Raw genomic sequence first — 19,938 nt, 5'->3', positions numbered from 1 at the left:
GCCAGATTGCAAAAAAGCCTTAGGCAAAAGTGCTGAAAAAACTGCCAAGACCATAGGTACCAAAGACAAAGACCCCAGATCTGAAACTGTCTTCTGACAGGCCTCCCATTTGTGTGTCTTGGGAATGAGCAAACAAAGCACTCATATGGTCACCAAAACAAAACGTAGATGTTATTAAAAGGATCGGTTGTATCTGCAAGTCCAGGATTGTGACCCTAAGTGCATCAGCAGGTTAGTAAGTGAAGCAATTACTAAAGAGGTATCATTGCTGTGAGCAATGGAGGCTGTGTGGTTTGTGCCTCTCTTTGTTATTTTGAGAGCAACGGGTCAAAATTCTGTATCAGCTGGATCCCCAAATCTTCCAAACTTAGTTATACTTCATATTGCTGCAGACAATGGCACTGAAAGCACCAACAACACCTTTAGAAGCAAAATTTATGTTTCCTTTCACAACTAAGCAACCCTTTCTTAAAACATTTCTGCAAGATATAAAGGTAGATGAGTTAATGAAGAGGAGGAGCAGCACCATTTGAACATTACTGCCTCTGTGGGCAATTTTTTTTGGAGAATTACATACCTTTTTTCCACTTTAAAAAGCACAGTTCAACCCTTATTTCTGCTGGATGTCATGACCTGCATGCCACTTCTAGGTGGAAGAGAACAGCACACACCTCAGACCTGGGGAGGCTTCAGCTGGATGGGAACATGGCCGGAGAGGGGAAGAAATGGAAGGACACAAATGAAGAACTGGAAAGCACTATCCCAACTACTTACCCCATTACTCAGGCAAAGCAGCATGGTTCTATCATCTGCCTTGGGTATTTGCCCTCCTTCCTCTGCTCCTCCTTGTCAGCAGCAGCATGGTGGTGGAGGAGTGCATCACTGCCCTCCCACCCCAGGCACCATGCAGAGCCCCACTTGAGGCTGTTGGTGTGAGAGTCCTGTGTGATCTCTGACTGAATTTACCAGTCTAAGGCCAGGTATGTGGTTAGTGCATAGTGTAGTATCTCTACCCTGGCCTCTGAACAACTCTTGTTAGGACGCTTGCTTTCATGTAGCCTTATACCATGTTTAGTTGTCTTTAGGTGCATGTTCAGTCTGAACCTTTTCAATGCTGGCTTACTCTAATTACCATACATTAGGTCACGGTTTATTTTTGCCCTCTGTTCTGTAGCTAATACACGAATATAGAATCCAACTAGACGTGGTTTTGTCTGATATCGCCGTGTAGATGAGTACTCTAGATGAGTCCCCATTCTTTGTTGGGACATCAAAGCAAAATTCAGTGGTACACAGCTCCTCTTAATCTAACAAATTATAAAACTCTCACTATTGCAAGTATTGTCGTTAATTTCACTACACCCCTGATATCAAAAATTAATTCCCAGAGTGCTCTTATTCACTTGTTTCTTGGTAAGATACATTTGTTTCCTATCATCAACTAGATTGTATTATAACAAGGTTCAAAAAGGTTTTCCATCCTCTGAAAAAGTAGAGCATAGTCAGCACTAATGAAAGGGCAATGAATAATACTCTACATCATGGCTTTCAAACTTTAAAAATTCCACTGGGGTCACTGGGTTGAATTAGAGACCCTTTAATCATCAGTACAGTTTTATGAATGGTGTACTTTACTCTGATATTTTACTAGACGTCACTACTTAACACACTTCTGGCTCCATGGAAGGAAAAACAAAAGGCTTTGTGTGCCTCGAAGTCCCTGTAGTTTTGAGGATCATTATAATTATACTGAGCCAAATCCTGAGGTCTCTTTTTAGTTGTTATACCATGCTAACGCCTCCTGAAATCTACTGGCATTTGTCTGAGCAAAAACATGCTCAGAATCTCAAGATTTGGCCCTTTAAGTGTACCTGAAACTTTCCCATGGGGAGGAAAACTAGCCGCAGTTGTGATTTCTACTCAGTCTAATGTCTTTGTCTGTGTTACGCCTGTGCCCAAGCACCAGCACACTGGATGCCTGGACTGCTACCGAAATTTGGGATTTTTGGGTCGGATTTGCTCTCCCTTGAAAACCTCGTTTTTTCAGGATACATTACTGGTTGTAATTGAAAAGGGCTTGCTTTAAGTTCTAACAATGTTGCATATATGAAAGCAAGATGGCACAATAGTGACTGTGTTATAAACGCAAGTCCCTTAGTCTCCACGATGGTGACACAAGCGGACCTCTGTGCTCCTTTGTGAAGGCGACAGCTTCTTCCCCCAGTTGCTGGTTCAGACCTGAACTTGTGACATTTCTAAGGCCAACTTGCGTTTCCAACAGCTGGGTGATGGGGGCACCGTTTCACAAAAGACGTTAATAAATCATTACTGTTTGGGGGGCACTTCCACAAAGGTGTGCTCTGTTTCTTGTAAACACTGAAGATAAATGATATCGCAAATAAAACATTTGCTGATGAAGTTAAAAAAGGGTATTTAAAACTCTAGGCTGAGGGTATTACAATTCAAAAATGGATATTACAATTTCAAATGTCTTGTAATATCCATCAGAGAGTTTTTACAACTTTTCATAGTCTAGGTGAGGCTTATGCCCCAAGGAGTCTGCTTCATCTAAATCTCTTTCCCTCTTTCTCCTCCCCAAAATCTTCAAAGGAACAAATATGTCACTTTAAATACACAACATAAAAAAATGGGCCAAATAAATTATTAAAATAGATAAAAAAGAGATTCAAAAAGATGCATGTTATTAGCTATTTGACAAGCAATTGATGCTGTTGCAATGGCTGCATTTCACAACACAAGTGTTTTCTTTGCTAGACAGATAAATAGTTGAAATAATGTGAGAAATGACTTTGCAGTCATCCAAAGAACAATTTGGCATTGAATGGTTCATTTAATGGCTTTCCACTGGCTGCGCTGTGCAGTCATTTCATACCAGACCTTCACCACATCCATGTGCTTTGGAATTTCTTCTAAAAATGCGCTCCAAGCCTGACCCTCCTCTCCCCGTCCCAATTCCCTGCAGAAGTGTTACTACATATGCTTTGAATCTTTATTTCAGATGAGCTCCCAAGTCTAACTCCCTCTTCCTTGTGCTTGAAACGTATGGGTTTGAAAGCACAGATGTGGCCTTGAAGTTTTTGGACCAGGCCCATCTGGGTCAATCCCTACGCAGTTGGACTAGTAGTTTCTTGAGTAGAATTCTCAGAAGCCTGCATTTTTTTCTCCTTCTGAATCTACTACACACTCTCCTTGTTCCCTTTTATCTCTCCTAGTTCAACTACAAGGATCTCAAGAGAGATGTGATTTTCATAAAGAGAAAAATAATGACCAGCCAGAGGAAGGAAACAAATTTTTAATGACTGTGAGAATTCTCTTTATAAAACAGCAAGTTTCCTTTTAGTTTATTCTACATGTAAGAAATATATCATTCATAAACTGGAGAAGAAGGGGAGACTCTTTTTAAGTCTCATTTACTTGACTGAAAAAAAAAAAAAAAAAAAGAAAGAAAGAAAGAAAACCCAGTCTTTGTCATCGTGCTGCAAATATTTTGCACCACTGAGAAGGGGTTCCAGGTTGGCCCCTAAAACCTGTGTTCTGGCATTATCGGTGAATGGGTAGGATCCCTTCCGTGACCAAAGACGCCGGTGGAAGGCAGCACGCAGGACCAAGTCAGTAGAAGCCCCGTTCCTGCAGACACGCTGGCTTTCTTCGGAACCGAGGTGTTGCTAAGCTGGGTCGCGAAGGCTTCGGGGGTGCACCCGAGCACGGGGGGTGCCGCCCGGCGGCCGGAGCCCTTCGCACCCCGGGGGCCCGGAGCCGGGGCGCTGCGCGGGGAGCGGAGCGCCCCGTTCCTGGCTGCAAGTGAAACGCGCCCCGGCTGCTGCTGCTGCTGCTGCTGCTGCTCCTTTTTCTCTCTCTCTTTTTTTTTTTCTTTTTTTTTTCTTTTTTTTTTTGGAGCCTCCAAAAGGCTCGCTCACCCCTTTCATGTGCCGCCGCGGCCCAATGGGAAGGCGGAGGCTGCCTGCAAGTGGTCTAATCTCAATGAGGTGTCAATCATGTTCCCCGGTGGGTGAAGTAAGGTCTTTTGTAACCGCCTCTGTCTTTGGGAAAGAGAGGAGAGAGGAGGAAGAGCGGAACGGAGAGGGGACGTCGGACCGGGCTGCAGGAGGGGAGCTGAGATTCGCTCTTGCTTTAGCAGGGAGAAGTGGAGCGCATGGATTTTTAAGCACGCTGGGATTTTATACATCTACAAAAATAACAACAACAACAGAACCTGACCCTACTGAAAGCAGTCAAATGAATCGTAACTGCAGATCAATGCAGAGAAATGGGGAAACTTCACTCGAAACATGGTTAGTTCCTTTCACTTGCTACTTCCTCAGCCCTTTCCCCTTATTCGGATTTTACTTGTGTGTTGTTGCTATGATTTTATACTGGTGTCTAACGATCTTCCTTTATTATTTCCCCCACACACTTTCCTCTGGATCTGCCTAGCTGCCGTTTGTAAACCCAGAGAAAGTCCGGAAGGTAGGGACGGCTCCTTCCAGCCAGTAACTTTGAACGCCTTTGAATCCGCCGGGCCGAGCGGCTGCCCCCGGCCCCCTGCCCTCTCCCCTCAACTTTCCCCCGCTCCGGTCCCGCTCCGGTCCCCGCTGGCCGCGGGGCTGGCCGGGGGCCGGGCGGGCTGTGCGGGCGGCTCAGCGGCGGCATTGTCTCCTCTTTTCTAGGTGATAGTTTTGCGGTGAACGCCTCTCTGGCTCGCAAAGGGCTGGAGGACTGGATGGTGAAGCAGAAATACTCCGGGGGCAGCGGCAGCAGCAGCGGAGGCAGCAGCTCGGGACTCCAAGGCTGCCAGCACCGGGCTGTTTGCAGGCTCTCCGGCGGCAGGGTATGTCAGCTCCCTAGCTGCGCCCCCTCCTTTCTTCTTTCTGAAACAGGGGAAACCAAAAGCTCTTTCTCCATCCCTCTCTCCCTCCCTCCCCAGGGCCGGTTGTGCAAAGGAAGGGTTTTCTTTGCCCTAATGCTGCTCCAAGGGGCTGCCCGTGGGTGGTTTCCATCTGCCCTTTGGTGAAGTTGGGAGCTGCAGAGCAACTTGGTGCTGGCACAAAAGCAGAGTGAAGGAGGACCTGTCCTCTGGTGTCTGGGCAGCACAATTAGAACAAAACCTGGAAAGAGCCCAGCACCCTGCCAGTGTGTGCGGGCTTGTGAACCCTGATTGGTGCACAAGTTTGTCTCTGACATTTTGGTGGAGGAATTCAGGAAAGGAGAAGTCCCCAAAGAGCATGTTGTTATTTATTTGCTCTTTGCTGTTTTACTGTTAATGTGGGGCTGTCTTTCTCCATAAGAGTTACTGCACATGTCACTTGTTCTGGCTGTTACCACACACTGGTCATTTTCCACCCTTTCTCTTTCCTCCACTTCTTCCATGTAAAGCTGGGCTGGAAGAAATGTTTAAGTTGAGTTGTTGTTTTTCTTTTAAATGTTGTGTGTGTTTAAGCAAAATGGCATGGTGAGAGATAAACAAAGGCGTTTTTTCTCAGATACGTTCATCAAAGTGTTTTAGGGTATGATCCGGAGCTTATTGATCTTTACTGAAAGGCTCCCCTTGACTTTCATAAGCTTTCACGATCAAGCACTGAAAGCTGCATCAGTGGAAAAGTAACCTGAGAGATGGGGAGATTGGAATCTGTGCTTCTCATCATGGAATGTGTCTCTGAGAGCACAAGCAGAGCAGGGTCACCAAACCTCCACCAGGTTCTTCACTTTGTTAGCCACCAGCTTTATTGACAGAAGCATGAATTCCTTGCCTCTCAGGAAAAAAAAAAATTAACTTGCTAAGTGGAGAAGAGATGAGACATACTACATTTTAGGTGGGGTCTTGAATTGCATGGAAGATTGTGTAGAATGGAAAAAAGCTGATGGCGACTCTTTAGGTTCCATGAGTACTCTATGTAGAGGAGGTAAAATTATTTGTGAGTCACTGGAAAATAAGGTGAAGGGGCTAGGATGTTGACATAAGTGGTGGTAAATGATGAGCATAATCACTTTGCTACATGTTCACCGTACAGGTATCTTTGGTTTTAGTGATGTTATTGCATTTTACTTGGAGACAATGTGTCAAAGGACAGATGTTCACATTAATAATGGTATCTGTATGTGTATGGTACAGATGCAAAGAGTAAAAATGTGCTTTTAATTAGCTTTCATTATATTCATTTTTATAAGTTAAGCTTTTCAGTTGCGTGTTCTACTGTTTGTGTATATATTTTCCAGGAAAGAAAGTTCAACTCACCAAACTAAATGTAGAAGGTCAAAATCACTGACTTCAGCTTTATGAGATGTATTTTCTTCTACAAACTATGTTTACGGAAGAAAATACTTTACAAAACAAACAGAACTGTTATCAAGAATACTTTGCTATTCACAAAACTTAAGTTCCATGAGGTCTGCTCAGCTGGAATGTACAACAGAGTATTTCTCACCTTAATCAAGGTGTCCTCATGATAAGTCAGCAATTAGCAAGCCACTAACTAAAAATTAACTGATGCTTTTTACTACATTATAAAACTGTAAATAGGTTCAAGTATGTTTAAAAGTTCTGTTCCCATAAGGCTTTTTACTGTCATCCTGATAGAGCTGTTTCAGAAGGTTCGAAAATATGAGCAATTTATTGCTTAATATATTTGGTTGCATCTGCACACATATATGGCCTGCTAATTGATTTAGTTGAATTGTCATCCTGTCACAGGCACACTATGGCAGCTACATTAAAGTTCCTTTAAAATACAAACTTTTGGTAATATGGAAGGATGCATTTCTAATCCTACATTGGAAACAGATGTGCCATATGTACAGTCTTTGACAAGGATTATGGAGTCACAGCTATTGACTCCATAAATGAGACTACACAACTGTTTCTCTTCTAAGATCTCTTTGATCTCTTATATAATTATACCAAGGTTCAAAGTGGATTGTAGCCTAACCTCTTGGTTCTTCATTCACCTCAAGATGTAGAAAGGCTAGTCGCTTCTCTTAATGGCCAATGACATGGGATTGTGTGGGACAGTTGTGTGTTCCCCCAATAACCAACCAAGGGCTCTTCTTACTGCTTCAAAACTCTTAAAATGTTCAATTAGCTTACAAGGCATTGTGAAATGGTGCAGTTCTATTGTCACAATTGGGAAGTTTGGTTTCTCATATTTTATTTTTTTTCCGAAATAGGTCTCAATTGTTCCTTTTTGTGATTCACGGCAGAAAGAATTAAATCAGACATTGATAAAAATATTTGCATCCAGAGAAACATCAAGTTTAAACAAACAAAAGAAAAACTAGAAGTACTTTTCCTCTTAATCCTTAACCAGACTGCTGTTGATGGTACTTTCATTGGTATGTTTCACTTATTTGGTGAAATTCAGTGTGATGTCAAAGTACTTTTGATGGGAGAAGAAAACGCTCAGTTGCTTCAGTTGTCTGAAACTTTTCGATCATTCCGATCATTTGGATTGGAAGTTGAATGTGAGAGTGAAACTTGACATATGTTACTCTGTATAAGCTAAAAATTCTGTGTCGATTGGAGTTGAAAGGCTGTTTCTCTCAGGAAGAGACAATGAACTGTTTTGCTTAAATTAGATATCCGGGGGAGATGACACTGGAGTACAGGGGCATTAATGTAGCCTTCTACAAGAGGATTAAAGACAAACGTAGGAAAGCAATAAAATTTAATTTGTGTTCCTCTCTAGACTGACTAAATTTACATAGATGACTCCCATTAACAGCTGTGGAGGGCAAGTCTCTCTGTCAAGGAGCATGTGACACTAGCAGGGTTCCATCATACAGCACCCCTATTATCTTCTTGAACTGAAGTGTTGAGATTTCTTGGTTGAAGCAAACTTCTCTCAGCTGATGCATTTCTCCCCACCCCAATTAATTGGTAGAAAACGGATTAGTGTCCGGCTATTGCCAAATGCATCAGTCATCTGAGGAGGATCTCGTGGTAGTAAATCATTGGGTGAAGGCATCAAGCAAGGGAAGGGGCGTGTTTTTGAAATACACACTTCTGGTGTGTAAACAGCTTTCTGTTCTGGGCTAAGAGCTCCGATCTCATTAAACTATTGCCACCCGCCCAGCAGGGGCTGCTCTGCTCTAAATGTTTTAATTACTGAGGAGGCTGAGGGCTAGGCCGTACCCTTCCCCTTCTCCATCATGTAGAATTAAAGAAAAAAGGAATTCTGTTGCATCTATGAAAAGTATGAGGTCCAGAGTCATATTCTATTTTCAAAGCTAATTGAAACCACTGGGGTTGTAAATCTGTTAGAGCAAGTGAACACACTTCTGCTGCTGCTTTATGAATGAGTTAACTTGTACCCTGAGAACAGGGGAGGTTTCCTGACACTGTGGATTATTCTGTATAGTTCTGGAGTTGAAATTTATTCAGCATGTTTACTTTCGGAAACCATTTGTAGAGATCAACATTGTTTGGAAATATACATGTATTTATTTATTTAACTGAGAAGTAGTTCTGTGCTAAAGGGGGAATATTAAATATGACATTGCTTAGTTTAATTTACTTTTATCTTCAAAGACATAAGAAATTTTGCTAGTTTCTTGGTTGTGCGTCTTATTGAGATCAGTGTTTGGGACTGGAAAAAATCTAATTTTTAATTAAATTTCAATCCAGCTGATATTGAGCCAAGTTGGAAGTAATCATTTAGGGTGAGATAGGAAAACCTTTAGTTTACAACTTCAGTGGGAAGGGCTAGTGCTAGTGATCCTCATGTTCTAACCTAATTGATATTAGAGTTGAGTATCTGGTCTGGGATTAATACAGTAGGATACTCTGAGGGACATTGCTGCTTCTGATGTGGGGTTTGTTCTCCATTTGTTCTGTGCCTGTAACTGCCAGTGACATTAATGGACATTCCTTGCATGTCTGAGAGGGGACTACACCAGTGTCAACTTCACCGCTCCTCTTGCATGGTCTTTCATGAATTTAAAAAAAAAAAAAAAAAAAAAAAAAGCCCTTCCCAATTCCCCACTGCTAAATAGCATGTGTCTGTGTATGTAAAAATACATAGCCTTATGAGAGACACAGCTGGATAGGGTATTCATCCAAAGTGAAAATAATAAAGAGACTTCTTTAGTGGCCTGTGTGTGTGATTCCTTAAAGGCTATTGAAGTGGAAGGTTTAATTGTAGCACTACTTCGGGGTCATTTCATGGGTAGAATGACATTTGAAGGACTCTCTTCTTGCTGACAGAGTAACAAGATCAATTAAAAATTTTCTTGGGTGCTATCTTGTGTGACGGCTCGAAGTGGTCTTTTAAACTGAATTGATTTAAAGTACATTAATGTTTGTATTATAGGGATAACTATTTGTGTTGACTTGGAGGATTGAAAGAAACAAAAGACTCGGCTGTGTTGTGTATTCATCTTACTGAAAAAATATTTTGGTATATAAAATATTATATGTATGGTGTTTAAAATAAAATTGCCAAACTTGATGCTGGGAGGGAGAGAGGAAAAATCTTATTTTGTGTTGAAATTTGGTGCCAACAAAACCAGATAATTTAATTAGTAGTGCACGTAGTCTATCTTGACAGCTTTGGTTTGGAAAAATTATAATATGAATATTAACAATCAAAGAGTCTCTGAACGTATTAGTGCCATGGTGATGAGATTAGTGAATTGGCCAATACTGCAGCAGAAAGCTGGATTCCAAGGGAATTATCCTTGAATGATACCAGTTGGTGCAATTAAAAGCCACAATTCAGTTGCCATATGGAAAGTGTTAGGCATCCTTACATGGTTTCAAAGCTATGTGCCGGAGGTTAAATTGACATATGAAGAAAAGCATAAATTAAATATTTTGTGTTATGAAATTAAAAGTTGACTTTGCTTGAGCCATATGGAGGAGGTGGATGGAAGGCAGTCTGTATTTCATCAGGGCTTGCTTTATAGGTATTTCAAATTTAATGTGGCACACTTTAAATTTAGGATGTTGATTGGAAAGCTGAATGGCCCATGAAGTTTCTGCAGTCTCATTAAAACAACTTTTTTGATCTCTAACAACTCTTTCTCCCACCCTCTCTAAAATGTGTTACGTAGATTAGTGCTTGTAAGAAGGAAGCTTGTAAGAAGGAAGCTTCTGCCTAATAGCTGGGTGAAGTCCTCATTCAAGTGATAAGAAAAAGCTATGTCTATTGGGCTACTGAAAGTCCCTCCTGGCTTAGCAAAACCTTAAATCTTCTGGATGAGAAGGCCTTGGTTATGGAGGATGTTTTCTTCTGTAAATTAGGATGAAAAGTAACAACGGTATATTTTTAATGACTTAAATGTAAGTAATTTAGTCCAGACTTTACACTAAAACTTTGCTTATAACAAGAATGGGAAATTTGTAGCACGATTGTTGACATATGGGAATGTTCTTTATAGCAGCATTCATTAACAGAAGGTTTTTCTGTCAGTTTTGTGAGCTCTGTAATAAGACCCAGGAGGAGCTCAGTAAGTGGATATTGGTAGGCACCCTTCAGAAGGAGATCTTAGTTGACTTCTATGGTTTCTTTTGAATTTGGTTAGGAACAGAGGAAAGAGAAGTCTCTTGAGAGTTTTTTTTCTGAAGTTGGGGAACTAATTGTTTGGTGGTGATATTTAAATCAAAATGGAACACTGCTTCCTCTGATGCAGATGTTGGCCTTTATAGAAATTCTTGTGGATGGATTTTGCCTCATGAATGCCAGCATCAAAACAAGGTTGAAGCGTAAATGGTAGATGTTGACATGTACAAAATATTTGGAGTATTTCTTGGTAACTGAACCCCTTTTCTAGTTTGTTAAATATACTAGTTACTTTGAGTAGTCAGACAGGAGTTTTCAGACTGTGATACCTATAAATATCTTTTATGGAAAATGAGGTATAGTTTTAGTTCAAAAAAATTAATGTGAAGAAATGGTCAAATAGACTTTCCCTGTGAATTTATTTAGTCATATCTGCCAACGTTGGCAGCAAAACTAAGCTTGTATTTACTCCTGCAGAGTAAGTACAGCTATGGGAGATTGAGTTGGACTGTATTCCATTCAAGAATTATTAACCAAATGCAAAATCTTCATTGTGTCTGATTTCTGAGCCAGGAAAACATGTTTGTATTGGAATATCTCATGACATTTGTCTTGCAGTGGTGGAATGCCAGTGGTGTTAGCTGTGGTGAAAGGGCTGTGCTGGCATGGACACTTCTACTATGGCACAACTTAAGAGAGAGGGGAAATGACTTGTGAAGGTTCAACTCTAGCTGACTTGGTCTCTCTGCAAGGCGTATGGCCATACGATGTGTTTGCTGTTTGTAAACTTCTTGTTTTGTTTTTATCACAGCTGTATGGCATATACTTTGTCCCATAATTCACAGAATAGAAATTACGTTTCTGAATGTGTGAGATCCTCTTTCACATTCCTTCCTGTGTGATCCTTCACACAGTCCTGTATAGTTAGCATCCCTCAAGTAGACTGTCATGTAAGCACAAGTCCACTGATTAATAAGGACAGGTCCGTTGGCTTTTAAAAGGGCTTCACATTCAGATAGGCCTATATCTGCAGCTAAGTGTTTAGCCCTGATACCTACATGTGTGCTTCTTACGTGACCTGATGTGCCTGTCATATGTAAGAAATAACTGTTTTAGTCATACAGAATCTAATTGGGGAAGGGAATGATGCAGTGTCATCTTGGGAGGTCCTGTGACAGCTGTGAAGTTGAGTACCACTGATCTTGTTCATGTGGTGTGGCCTACTGTGTATTATAGGGCAATAAACCTATTGTTTTAGGCTATTAAATCCTTTTGCTCCTCTGAAGACCATGCTGTGGCTAGGGGTGACCGAAATGCTATCTGTGCCCAAGAGCTCCCCAGTGCTCAGTAAGAGGCTAGTAGAAATGCACCTAAAAGATCCTACCAGACTAGCCACTGGGCAGGGATAAGGGAACACCTCCTCTTCCCTGATTCAAAGGTCCCTTCCAAGTGAACATATAAAAAGAGTTGTTTCTGAAATCTGAAGCTCCTGATTAATAAAACATCTTAATTAAGACTCATCAGACAAGTAGCTTTTCTGCTTTTTCTCAGAGCTCTGATAGTTTGATATCCATCAATCTCTCTTCTCAGTCTGAAAATTCAGTGGAACTCTGAAACTCATCTGTCTGATAGCGAAAGGGTGTTCTGTTAATTCCTTCAAAAGTGCCATCTACCAGTCTCATTTTTGTTTGTAATGGAATTTGGATTTAATGTAGGCTCAGTGTCACTGGTCCCTTATATAATTTCCAGTGAGAATCCCCTGAGAATGTGAGATCCTCCCTTAAAATGTGGGAGGAGTTCAGTTATGTTTTAAGAAAAATTTGTAGTGGAAAGATCTAAATGTGCACAGATTTTTATTTTTTTTTTTTCAGCCATGTATCCATGGGCCTCAGACTAACAAAATCCAGTGATGTATGTTAACTTCAGCTCAGAGTTGGATTGGCATGTGGTCAGAACAGTCTGTGCACTGTCCATCCAAATAAATACTTTGTGTTTTGTGATTAGGGTGGAATTTAATGCATTTGGGGGCATTATTGTGGCAGCTTTAAAGGGATTAAGCATATTGAGGTTCATATTAAAGTATAACATTGTGATTCAAGATCTGTGAAAGAAAATCATGCGTGGGTGTTTGATCTTGGGGTGCAGCCACACATGCTGTGAGGCATAAAATAAGGGGATAGACTCAGTAGGGAAGTGACAGAACAAAGTACTGTCTTGCAGGAGAAATGGGATTTGGGAGCAGCCTCGAATCTTTTGATCCATACTCTGTTGCAAATGATGAGTGGTACAGAGGTGATAGATTTGTCTTGGGGGAGGAAGGAGAATGGTGGGTAGTGTGTCACATTGCCCTCAGAGATAGTTTTCTGTCTGATTCCCCAAAGATTTGATAGCGATAGATAAGGACTAAGCTGCTTCCTGTTGTCCTATCTTAAAAAAAATTATAATTCCAGGAAGGTTAGTTTCAAGAGAGGTAAAAAAAAAAAAAAAAAAAAAAGGTAGTAGCTGTAAAGCTAAGTCATATGTATTAAGTGGATATACAGAACAAATGCCTGTTTTGGGGAGCAGGAATTTTCTCTGAGCATAGAGTGCCCCAGCCTTGAGCTTGCAGAATAACAAGCAGTCTCTGTATTGCATAAGATGCTGTGGTTAAGCCTGTATCAGTGTTTCAGTAATAAACCACTCTCTTTTTGAAACAATAAATAATAATTTTGCTTGTGAACTTTCCAAGACTGTCTCTGTTCACATAGTGTACATGTGTATAAACTACAGACACTCATTCCCCTATAAAGAGAGAACATCATAGTCTAGCAAACAGAATATCTGTCATTCCAGCTGAGCAAGGTCTAAGGCAATAACCCAAAATATCCTGGAAGAAATTCTAAAAAGCATTGAAGAAATCAATCGTCTGATCCTAGAGGAAGGTCTTTGATGTAATCCTGGTAAGTTTATACTGGGAGCCTGCCTATTTCTTTATGGTCAGCCCTAGACTTTCTATATGAAAAGTGGATCAAATAATTTTATATGCTTCTGCTTTAAAGAAAGATGGTTGATAGTTTTCTAAAGCATACACACTGTTTAAATGTAGATTGTGGCTTTTAGCCGAAGCCCAGGTGGGGAGGAAAGGCTTTTCAAAACAAGTACTTACAGAAAAAATAAATAATACTTTGATATTTTCCCATGGAAAAACTGTGCCTCATTTATCCATCCTGAATATTTAATTTTATTTTGAGGATAAACTTCACAGGTTATCTCAGTTAAAGCAATTTTTATTTAGGCAAAGCTTGTGTGCAAGGTCTTGTTCCTGATGTGGATACATATGTAAAAGGAGTTTTTCAGAATACCATAAATAAATTACTTTTAAAGGTATATTTTAACTAACTCAGTGCAGTTGGGTAAGCCTGTTTAGATCATCTTGAAAACTTCTGCAATATTTCTTTAGGCACTTATTTTGATATGAAAACCCTGCTGTAACAGAGGGGAAATTTCTTATTGCTTTCAGTGGTTTCATATCGTGTTCTTTGCCACATCAATAGAAGAGCAGGGAAGGTTCAAGTGGTGAGACTGACAGTGTCTTTCTGTCGAAACTACATTGCTAGTGGAATGGCAGTGTGTTTTCCCCTGCAGATGCAGTTTAGCTGGTCATTTTATGATAGGTTCGCAAGTGGTTTTCACAATTGTATTGCCACTTACATTCTTATTTGTAATTAGCAATATAATTTTGCAGATAAGTTTAGAAAGCATGTCTTGAGAAAAGCAGTGCTGTGTAAATAGCCTAATACCCATTAAAATAGTACATTTTTATTGTATGATGGCATTCTTTATCTAATTAGGTTGGTTTGTTACAGTATTGCACCACAGTTTCATTCTTTTTTTTTTTTAAAAAAAAAAATGGAGGCTGTTTTTAACAATTTGTGACTGGTAGGAAGCACGTCAAATCCTTAATTCAGGACTAATGTATAGCAACGAGAGCTACCATACAGGGCTTTTCTTTGAAAGACAGTTGTTCTTGGATTAAAGCATGGTGACATGTAACAAGAGGGGAAGTGTGAAGAAAAAAAAAAAAAAAAAAAAAAACCACCGCAGTATTTGGGAAGGATATACTGTACTTGTTTATACTACATAGATTTCAGCTTAGTAATTGGCCTTAACGTGGCACTCTTTTCCAGATGTGCTGCTTTAACTGGTTGTTGTTGGTTGGGTTGTTGTTGTTTTGTTGTTGTAATTAGAAGAAAAAAAAAAAGCAATGAAATTGTTTTTTGAGAACTGTGTGAGGAAAGTCAAAAGTAAGGCAAGCTGAAGTTGCTCTGTGTCCTTGAATGTGTGCAAGAGGGGAGGACTAGAGGGACTAATCCAGGAGATACTGGAGATATTGCTGTTTGAAGGCAAAACATACCTCTGCTGAAACAACTTCTCCATAATCTGTGGCCACCTCTGATTTTCCTTGTTCTGGAAAAACAGGAATTGAAGGCCTTCACTGAGAAGCCCCGTAGATTTGCCAATAAATCGGTAACAGACAACAGGTAATGTCTTGTGGAAGTACCAAAAACACTGAGGTATTAGCCCTGCAGAGTAATCTACCTGTCCTCATGTGTGTTTCAGATGGCAATGCCAACCATCCTGGTCAGCAAGAAAAGAAATAAAATAAACACACAAAAAAGAGGAGAATTGTAGCACCACTGGGGAAAAAACAGGACAGCTCATCGTTAGACAAGAAAAATGCAAGTGTTGTGCATCTAGAGGTATGTTTTAAGTCAGGAAAGAGTCCTGCCCTGCTGGATGGTCAGAGCCTCTCCTAGTATCAGCAGGAGCCATATCCAAAGACAGGGCGAGGCTTCCTCCTTCCACGCTCCAAACAGATGTGATTTGGTCCTTTTGGTCCTTCAAAATGTGCTGTTATTGTGTATCGGCTTCAGTATCAAGTGGTGTTAGGAATGGTACAGAGGCCCTTTTGTGAGAGGCCTGCTGGTCCGAGAGGCGGGCTGGGCCTAGGATGCAGCCTTATGGTGCTTTGGCACCACTAGCTGAGGCCAGCGGGCTGACAGCACTGGGTGGGGGGAAGTGACTCCACTGAAAAAGCCATCTGCTGGTGTGTAGTCCCATTCCCCTGTAAATGAGGGGGAAATGAGGTGTGTGTTGCCAGGATTAGCCACCAGCAGCCAAGAACCTTTCTTCTCACAACAACCGTGGTGTGTTCTGTGCCATACCCTGCTGTGCGCTGAGCTGTCATGTAGGTTTGCATGGCATGAGTTTGGAGTGTCCTTTCTTGTGGGGTGATGCCTTCCTTCTCGACTAGTGCCTCTTTGTCCACATAAAGTACTGTTTCTTCTCTCCTTTCAATGGACCAAGTTCTGTTTACAGAGGGGTCACACAAACTTCACATGCCTTTAGGAACCGCCTGGCAGCGAGTCTGACAGCGGGTGAGTGGTACAGGTTTCGCCACGCAGCCGTTTGGCTCTGTGCAGTTGACAGGACTGATTTTTGGAGCGAGTGATCTTTGTGGAATATAAAGGGTTACGTTGTTGAAGTTACACAGGCGCCAATCCACTGGCACACCGCAGGTGATCTCGGAGCGAATGTTGTTTAAAGCGCCTGTCCCACGGTTTCACAAATGTGCTCTGACCAGAGGATGTTTTTCTAACTTCAAAGGGCTTCTCAGGCTGGCTCGGTGCCTCACAGGCTGAGTCCACAATTCCTCTCTGCTCGTGATGTGTTCTAACCATGTGTGATTTTTTGGGTATGTGATGTTTTCTTAAAGTGGCATTGACCTGTGTTCAAATGAAACTTGCTCTTAAGCTTGTAAACACAAACTTGTCGTGTGGGCAGTTTTCATCTTAACCTGACGTGTGGGTTTTTTTGTGTGTGTTTTTTAAAGAACAAGAATAGACATCAAAAGGGGAGTCATTTATAGGAAAAGAAAAAGCAAGAAATAAACTTGCAGCAGTCTTTTGAGTTGCACCATCCAGAGGCTTTTCTCTGAAGACTGTGTTGTGGGCCCTTTGCTGGCTGTAAGGAGAAGTGCTTGTTGCCACCTCGGCAGCGCCAGTGCTGGAGCAGGGTACGTGCTCTGAAACGTGCTTCTGAAGAAGGGGCATGCAAAGGGGGGGAAAACAAGGCATAATGGAGTAGAAGGTGGAAAGTACTAGTGACCTCTTGCGTGTTTTTTTTTTTTTTTTTTTTTTTTTTTTAGCAATGTTATATTAAAATAAATGTTTAGGAAAGTGTCTATGCTTTTAAATATTAAAGGTTTCTTTTTCTTCTGTAGTACTTTGTAGATGGTTTTCAAGGGGATTATTTTCAGGTTAATGAAAAAATATGCTTTTTTAATGTTGAGAAGTAGAAGTGACTGAGTTTTAACTGGCCAAATTATTTTACCAATGAAGTCCATTAACCCTGAGAGCAGGATTAGGCCCCAAAATATTTCCTGAGTTGAATTGTGCTGTGTTAGCTATGGTTGTGAAGTTCTTGTGTTCCACTAAGATCCATTGATGGACACTTCTTTTTTTTTTTTTGCAACGTTTTTGCATTCATTAAGGCAAGAAAAGTGGGCTAGTTGGAGGTTTTAAAGTCACCAATTTTTAAGTTTACTATTATTACCACTGTGAATGTTTGTGAGTTTAAAAAAATGAGCAAAAAATAAAAGAAAATACCTTACAAGTAAGACCATGATAATTCCTGCATGCTGAGTGATAGAAAAGGATCATCTGCCATGGGAATAAAACCTCATACTGTGAGTGGCATTCTGTGAGCAATATATCTCAGCTGTGCAATGAAGTTTCCTCCTGAGTAATGGTACCACAGCCTAGCACTTATTATTAATCCAGACTTCTGATGCAGCTTGATCCTAAAGTTGTCATCTAAACAAGATTCTGGAGAAGTCAGTGATCTCAAGGACCTAAAGCCACAACCTGTGCTGCCCTACCAATCCATGGCTATCAACAGGAACCATCCCACCACATTTATTTTGGCTAGTTTTAAAGCAGGTGGCCAGGATGAATTCCTAGTTTCAAAGTCACAGCTGCTGCTTTGAAATTGTGTAAGAAGGGCTTTGGTTTCTTAACACAAAATAACTGAGCTGCTGTTTGGTATTAGAGCATCATTATTCTGGGAAATGCACTCCTCATATTAAAAATATCTTCTGCATGGAAGTTGAAGGTTTATACCTCATGATTATAAGTGTAAAGAGCTGAAAAGGTTCCTTGTTTGACTGATGATTGTAAATATTTAATAGTTCCTCAGTGATTTGAGTCAACGGAATCTGACGGTAGTATTAAAAATTAATAGCAATATTAGAAACAGAGTTAATACAAGAATGACTTGTTGGTATTAAATCATTTCAGGGGGGATTTTTGGGGTAATTGTAACTTCAGATTTTTTCCCTTTTAAGTGGTTTTCTTTGTGGCAGTCAGCCTAAAAATATTGTCTTTATCATTAAATCAATTAAAATGACCAAATGGACTTTATGCAATCGTGCTAATAACACTGCGATTAAGTAGAAGGAAATGTTCCATTACAAATCTCTATTTCCTGTCCTTATAAAATTTCATTTTAAAGTGAGCTTTCTTGGGTGACTTTTTCAGTAGCATCAGCAACAGTGTCAGCAGAATGGTGAATTCTTGTTGCTGGAAGTATAAAGAGAATTCATGAAGGAGTTTGTGTTGAGCATAGTTCTTTTTTCTTTTTTTTTCCTTCTTTTAAAAATGATTTTATTCACTGTTTTTTTTTCTTTTGTATTCTTTCCCACCTTATGATATTATAATGCTTTTACCTACTTTCAAAATTCCATAGATATATATTTATAAAAAATGTCATGTAAGCCTTTTTCTAGTGTAAGAGAAAGTACCTTTTATGCAAGGCACACAGCATGGGGTTTTCTGTGCCTTCAATCTCATATGATCCTGTGTCACAATAAATATAACAAACAGGGATGAGCAAAGAGCAATCCTCTTGGGCTGGGTGAAAATATGCTCTTAAAAAAAGACAAGGGAGGGTTGAGTAGAGGAGATGTAAGACCTGTGTACCTGAAGAAAGCAAGCAGGCAGAGAATGGAATGTTTCTTCAGCTTTTGTATGCAGGTTTGTTAAAGGACACAAAGGGAAAAATTATGGTTCATTTGGTAATGGGATGTGGTCAAATAAATGAATCTAGAATTTGTATGCAGAAGATGTAACAGAATCTTTGACCTAGTTAGGGGAAGGGGTGAGAATGGGTATAAAGGGGTATCTGGGAATTTCTATCTGAAAAGGCCCTTAATCCTTTCTGCTTCCATCATAAAAAAACTATTAAAATACTATTTGTTTGTATAATGTGATAATAATTACTAGCAAGTCCCTTGTCCGTTAGAGGCTACGTGTTCTACTAGAGGATTTCTTTGATTTATCCATTAACAAGTGGTGTTGCCCCGTGTTGTGTATATGTAAGTATATATGGCAGAAATATCCCTACCAAGTTAAAGTTTTCAGCAGTCCAGACACAAGCTTACCGTGCAGTCCTTGTGTCTCTGATAACAGGGTGTGCTTTTGTTAACCAGGCTGACGAGTGTAGCCACTTGGGTCTCTTACTTGGTGGTTGGGATTTTCATGGATAGGATGTTGGCCCTGTTGTGTTTAAAGAGATGGGATAACAGGGTAAGTACAGCTTTCTTAAGCACTCTGAATCACAAAGCAGGTAGGCTTTGAAGTCATCTGAGATTAGAAGACTGGTCTGTGGGCCTGGATGTGAAGCTGGGAGGTGTTTGTGATGTGGGTGGTCAGAGATGGATAACCATTGCTCTGGTGCTACCTGGTGTCTCAAGTTCTGAATTATGGCTTTATAATGGGATACAGGAGCTGTGTATTCCCGTCTAGACCCTAACATTAGCTGTATATCCTTTCCCAAATCACTCAGATGTAAATCTTCTCAGAGACACAAGATAGCTAAGTGTGTACTGCTCATTTAGTCATTCGTCTTCTCTTTGAAACTACCCGTTCTACCCCCTTTCTCCCACCTCCCCACCAGGGAATTTGGGGTAGTTTTTATCCTTTTACCTAACTAGGTTGTTGAGGTAGGCAAAGAAACATTTCAAGCTCATGAAGAGCTTCAATGCCAGCTGTAATTGATCTTTTATGCTGTTCATCGCTATGCTGTTATGAATAAGCCAGGCATTTGCTGCATACTCTCCTGAGCAAAGTGTTCTTTGTATTTGAAAAAAAATATTAAATTTTCCTTTGGAGTTTATACAATTCCTCATTGTTGGGGGGGCGGGGCACTCAATTTTTCTTCTTTTGTTCTATGGTAATTTCCCTGACCTTATTCTGGCAAGGGGCCTTTCTGAACTGTCCAACTCTCAACAGAACCCAGTGGCCCAAGATACCGCATTTTACAAAGGCTGAATTAACCAAAGCAGTTTTAAAATATGGAGGAAAAAGATGGTCCTCTTCTCACTCAT

The 19,938-nt window shown here is 40.5% G+C and overlaps 1 protein-coding gene across 2 annotated transcripts in view; it reads left to right on the top strand.

Annotated features, from left to right (window-relative positions):
• The first annotated feature begins 4,009 nt into the window (after window positions 1-4,009).
• Window positions 4,010-19,938, top strand: part of NKD1 (NKD inhibitor of WNT signaling pathway 1) — a 112,015-nt gene continuing 96,086 nt past the window's right edge. The window contains exons 1-3 of one of the 2 annotated variants that reach the window (XM_035336569.1): window positions 4,010-4,313; window positions 4,456-4,488; window positions 4,689-4,849. In XM_035336569.1, the coding sequence (XP_035192460.1) occupies window positions 4,289-4,313; window positions 4,456-4,488; window positions 4,689-4,849 (219 nt within the window). In that variant the 5' untranslated portion in view covers window positions 4,010-4,288. The remainder of the gene's footprint in view (window positions 4,314-4,455; window positions 4,489-4,688; window positions 4,850-19,938) is intronic. The other variant, XM_035336568.1, reaches the window with a different exon arrangement.

Source organism: Oxyura jamaicensis, chromosome 11 (genome assembly GCF_011077185.1).
Source record: "Oxyura jamaicensis isolate SHBP4307 breed ruddy duck chromosome 11, BPBGC_Ojam_1.0, whole genome shotgun sequence".
In the NCBI taxonomy this organism is placed as follows: Eukaryota; Metazoa; Chordata; class Aves; order Anseriformes; family Anatidae; genus Oxyura; species Oxyura jamaicensis.
This window is presented reverse-complemented; position numbering and strand designations above follow the sequence as displayed.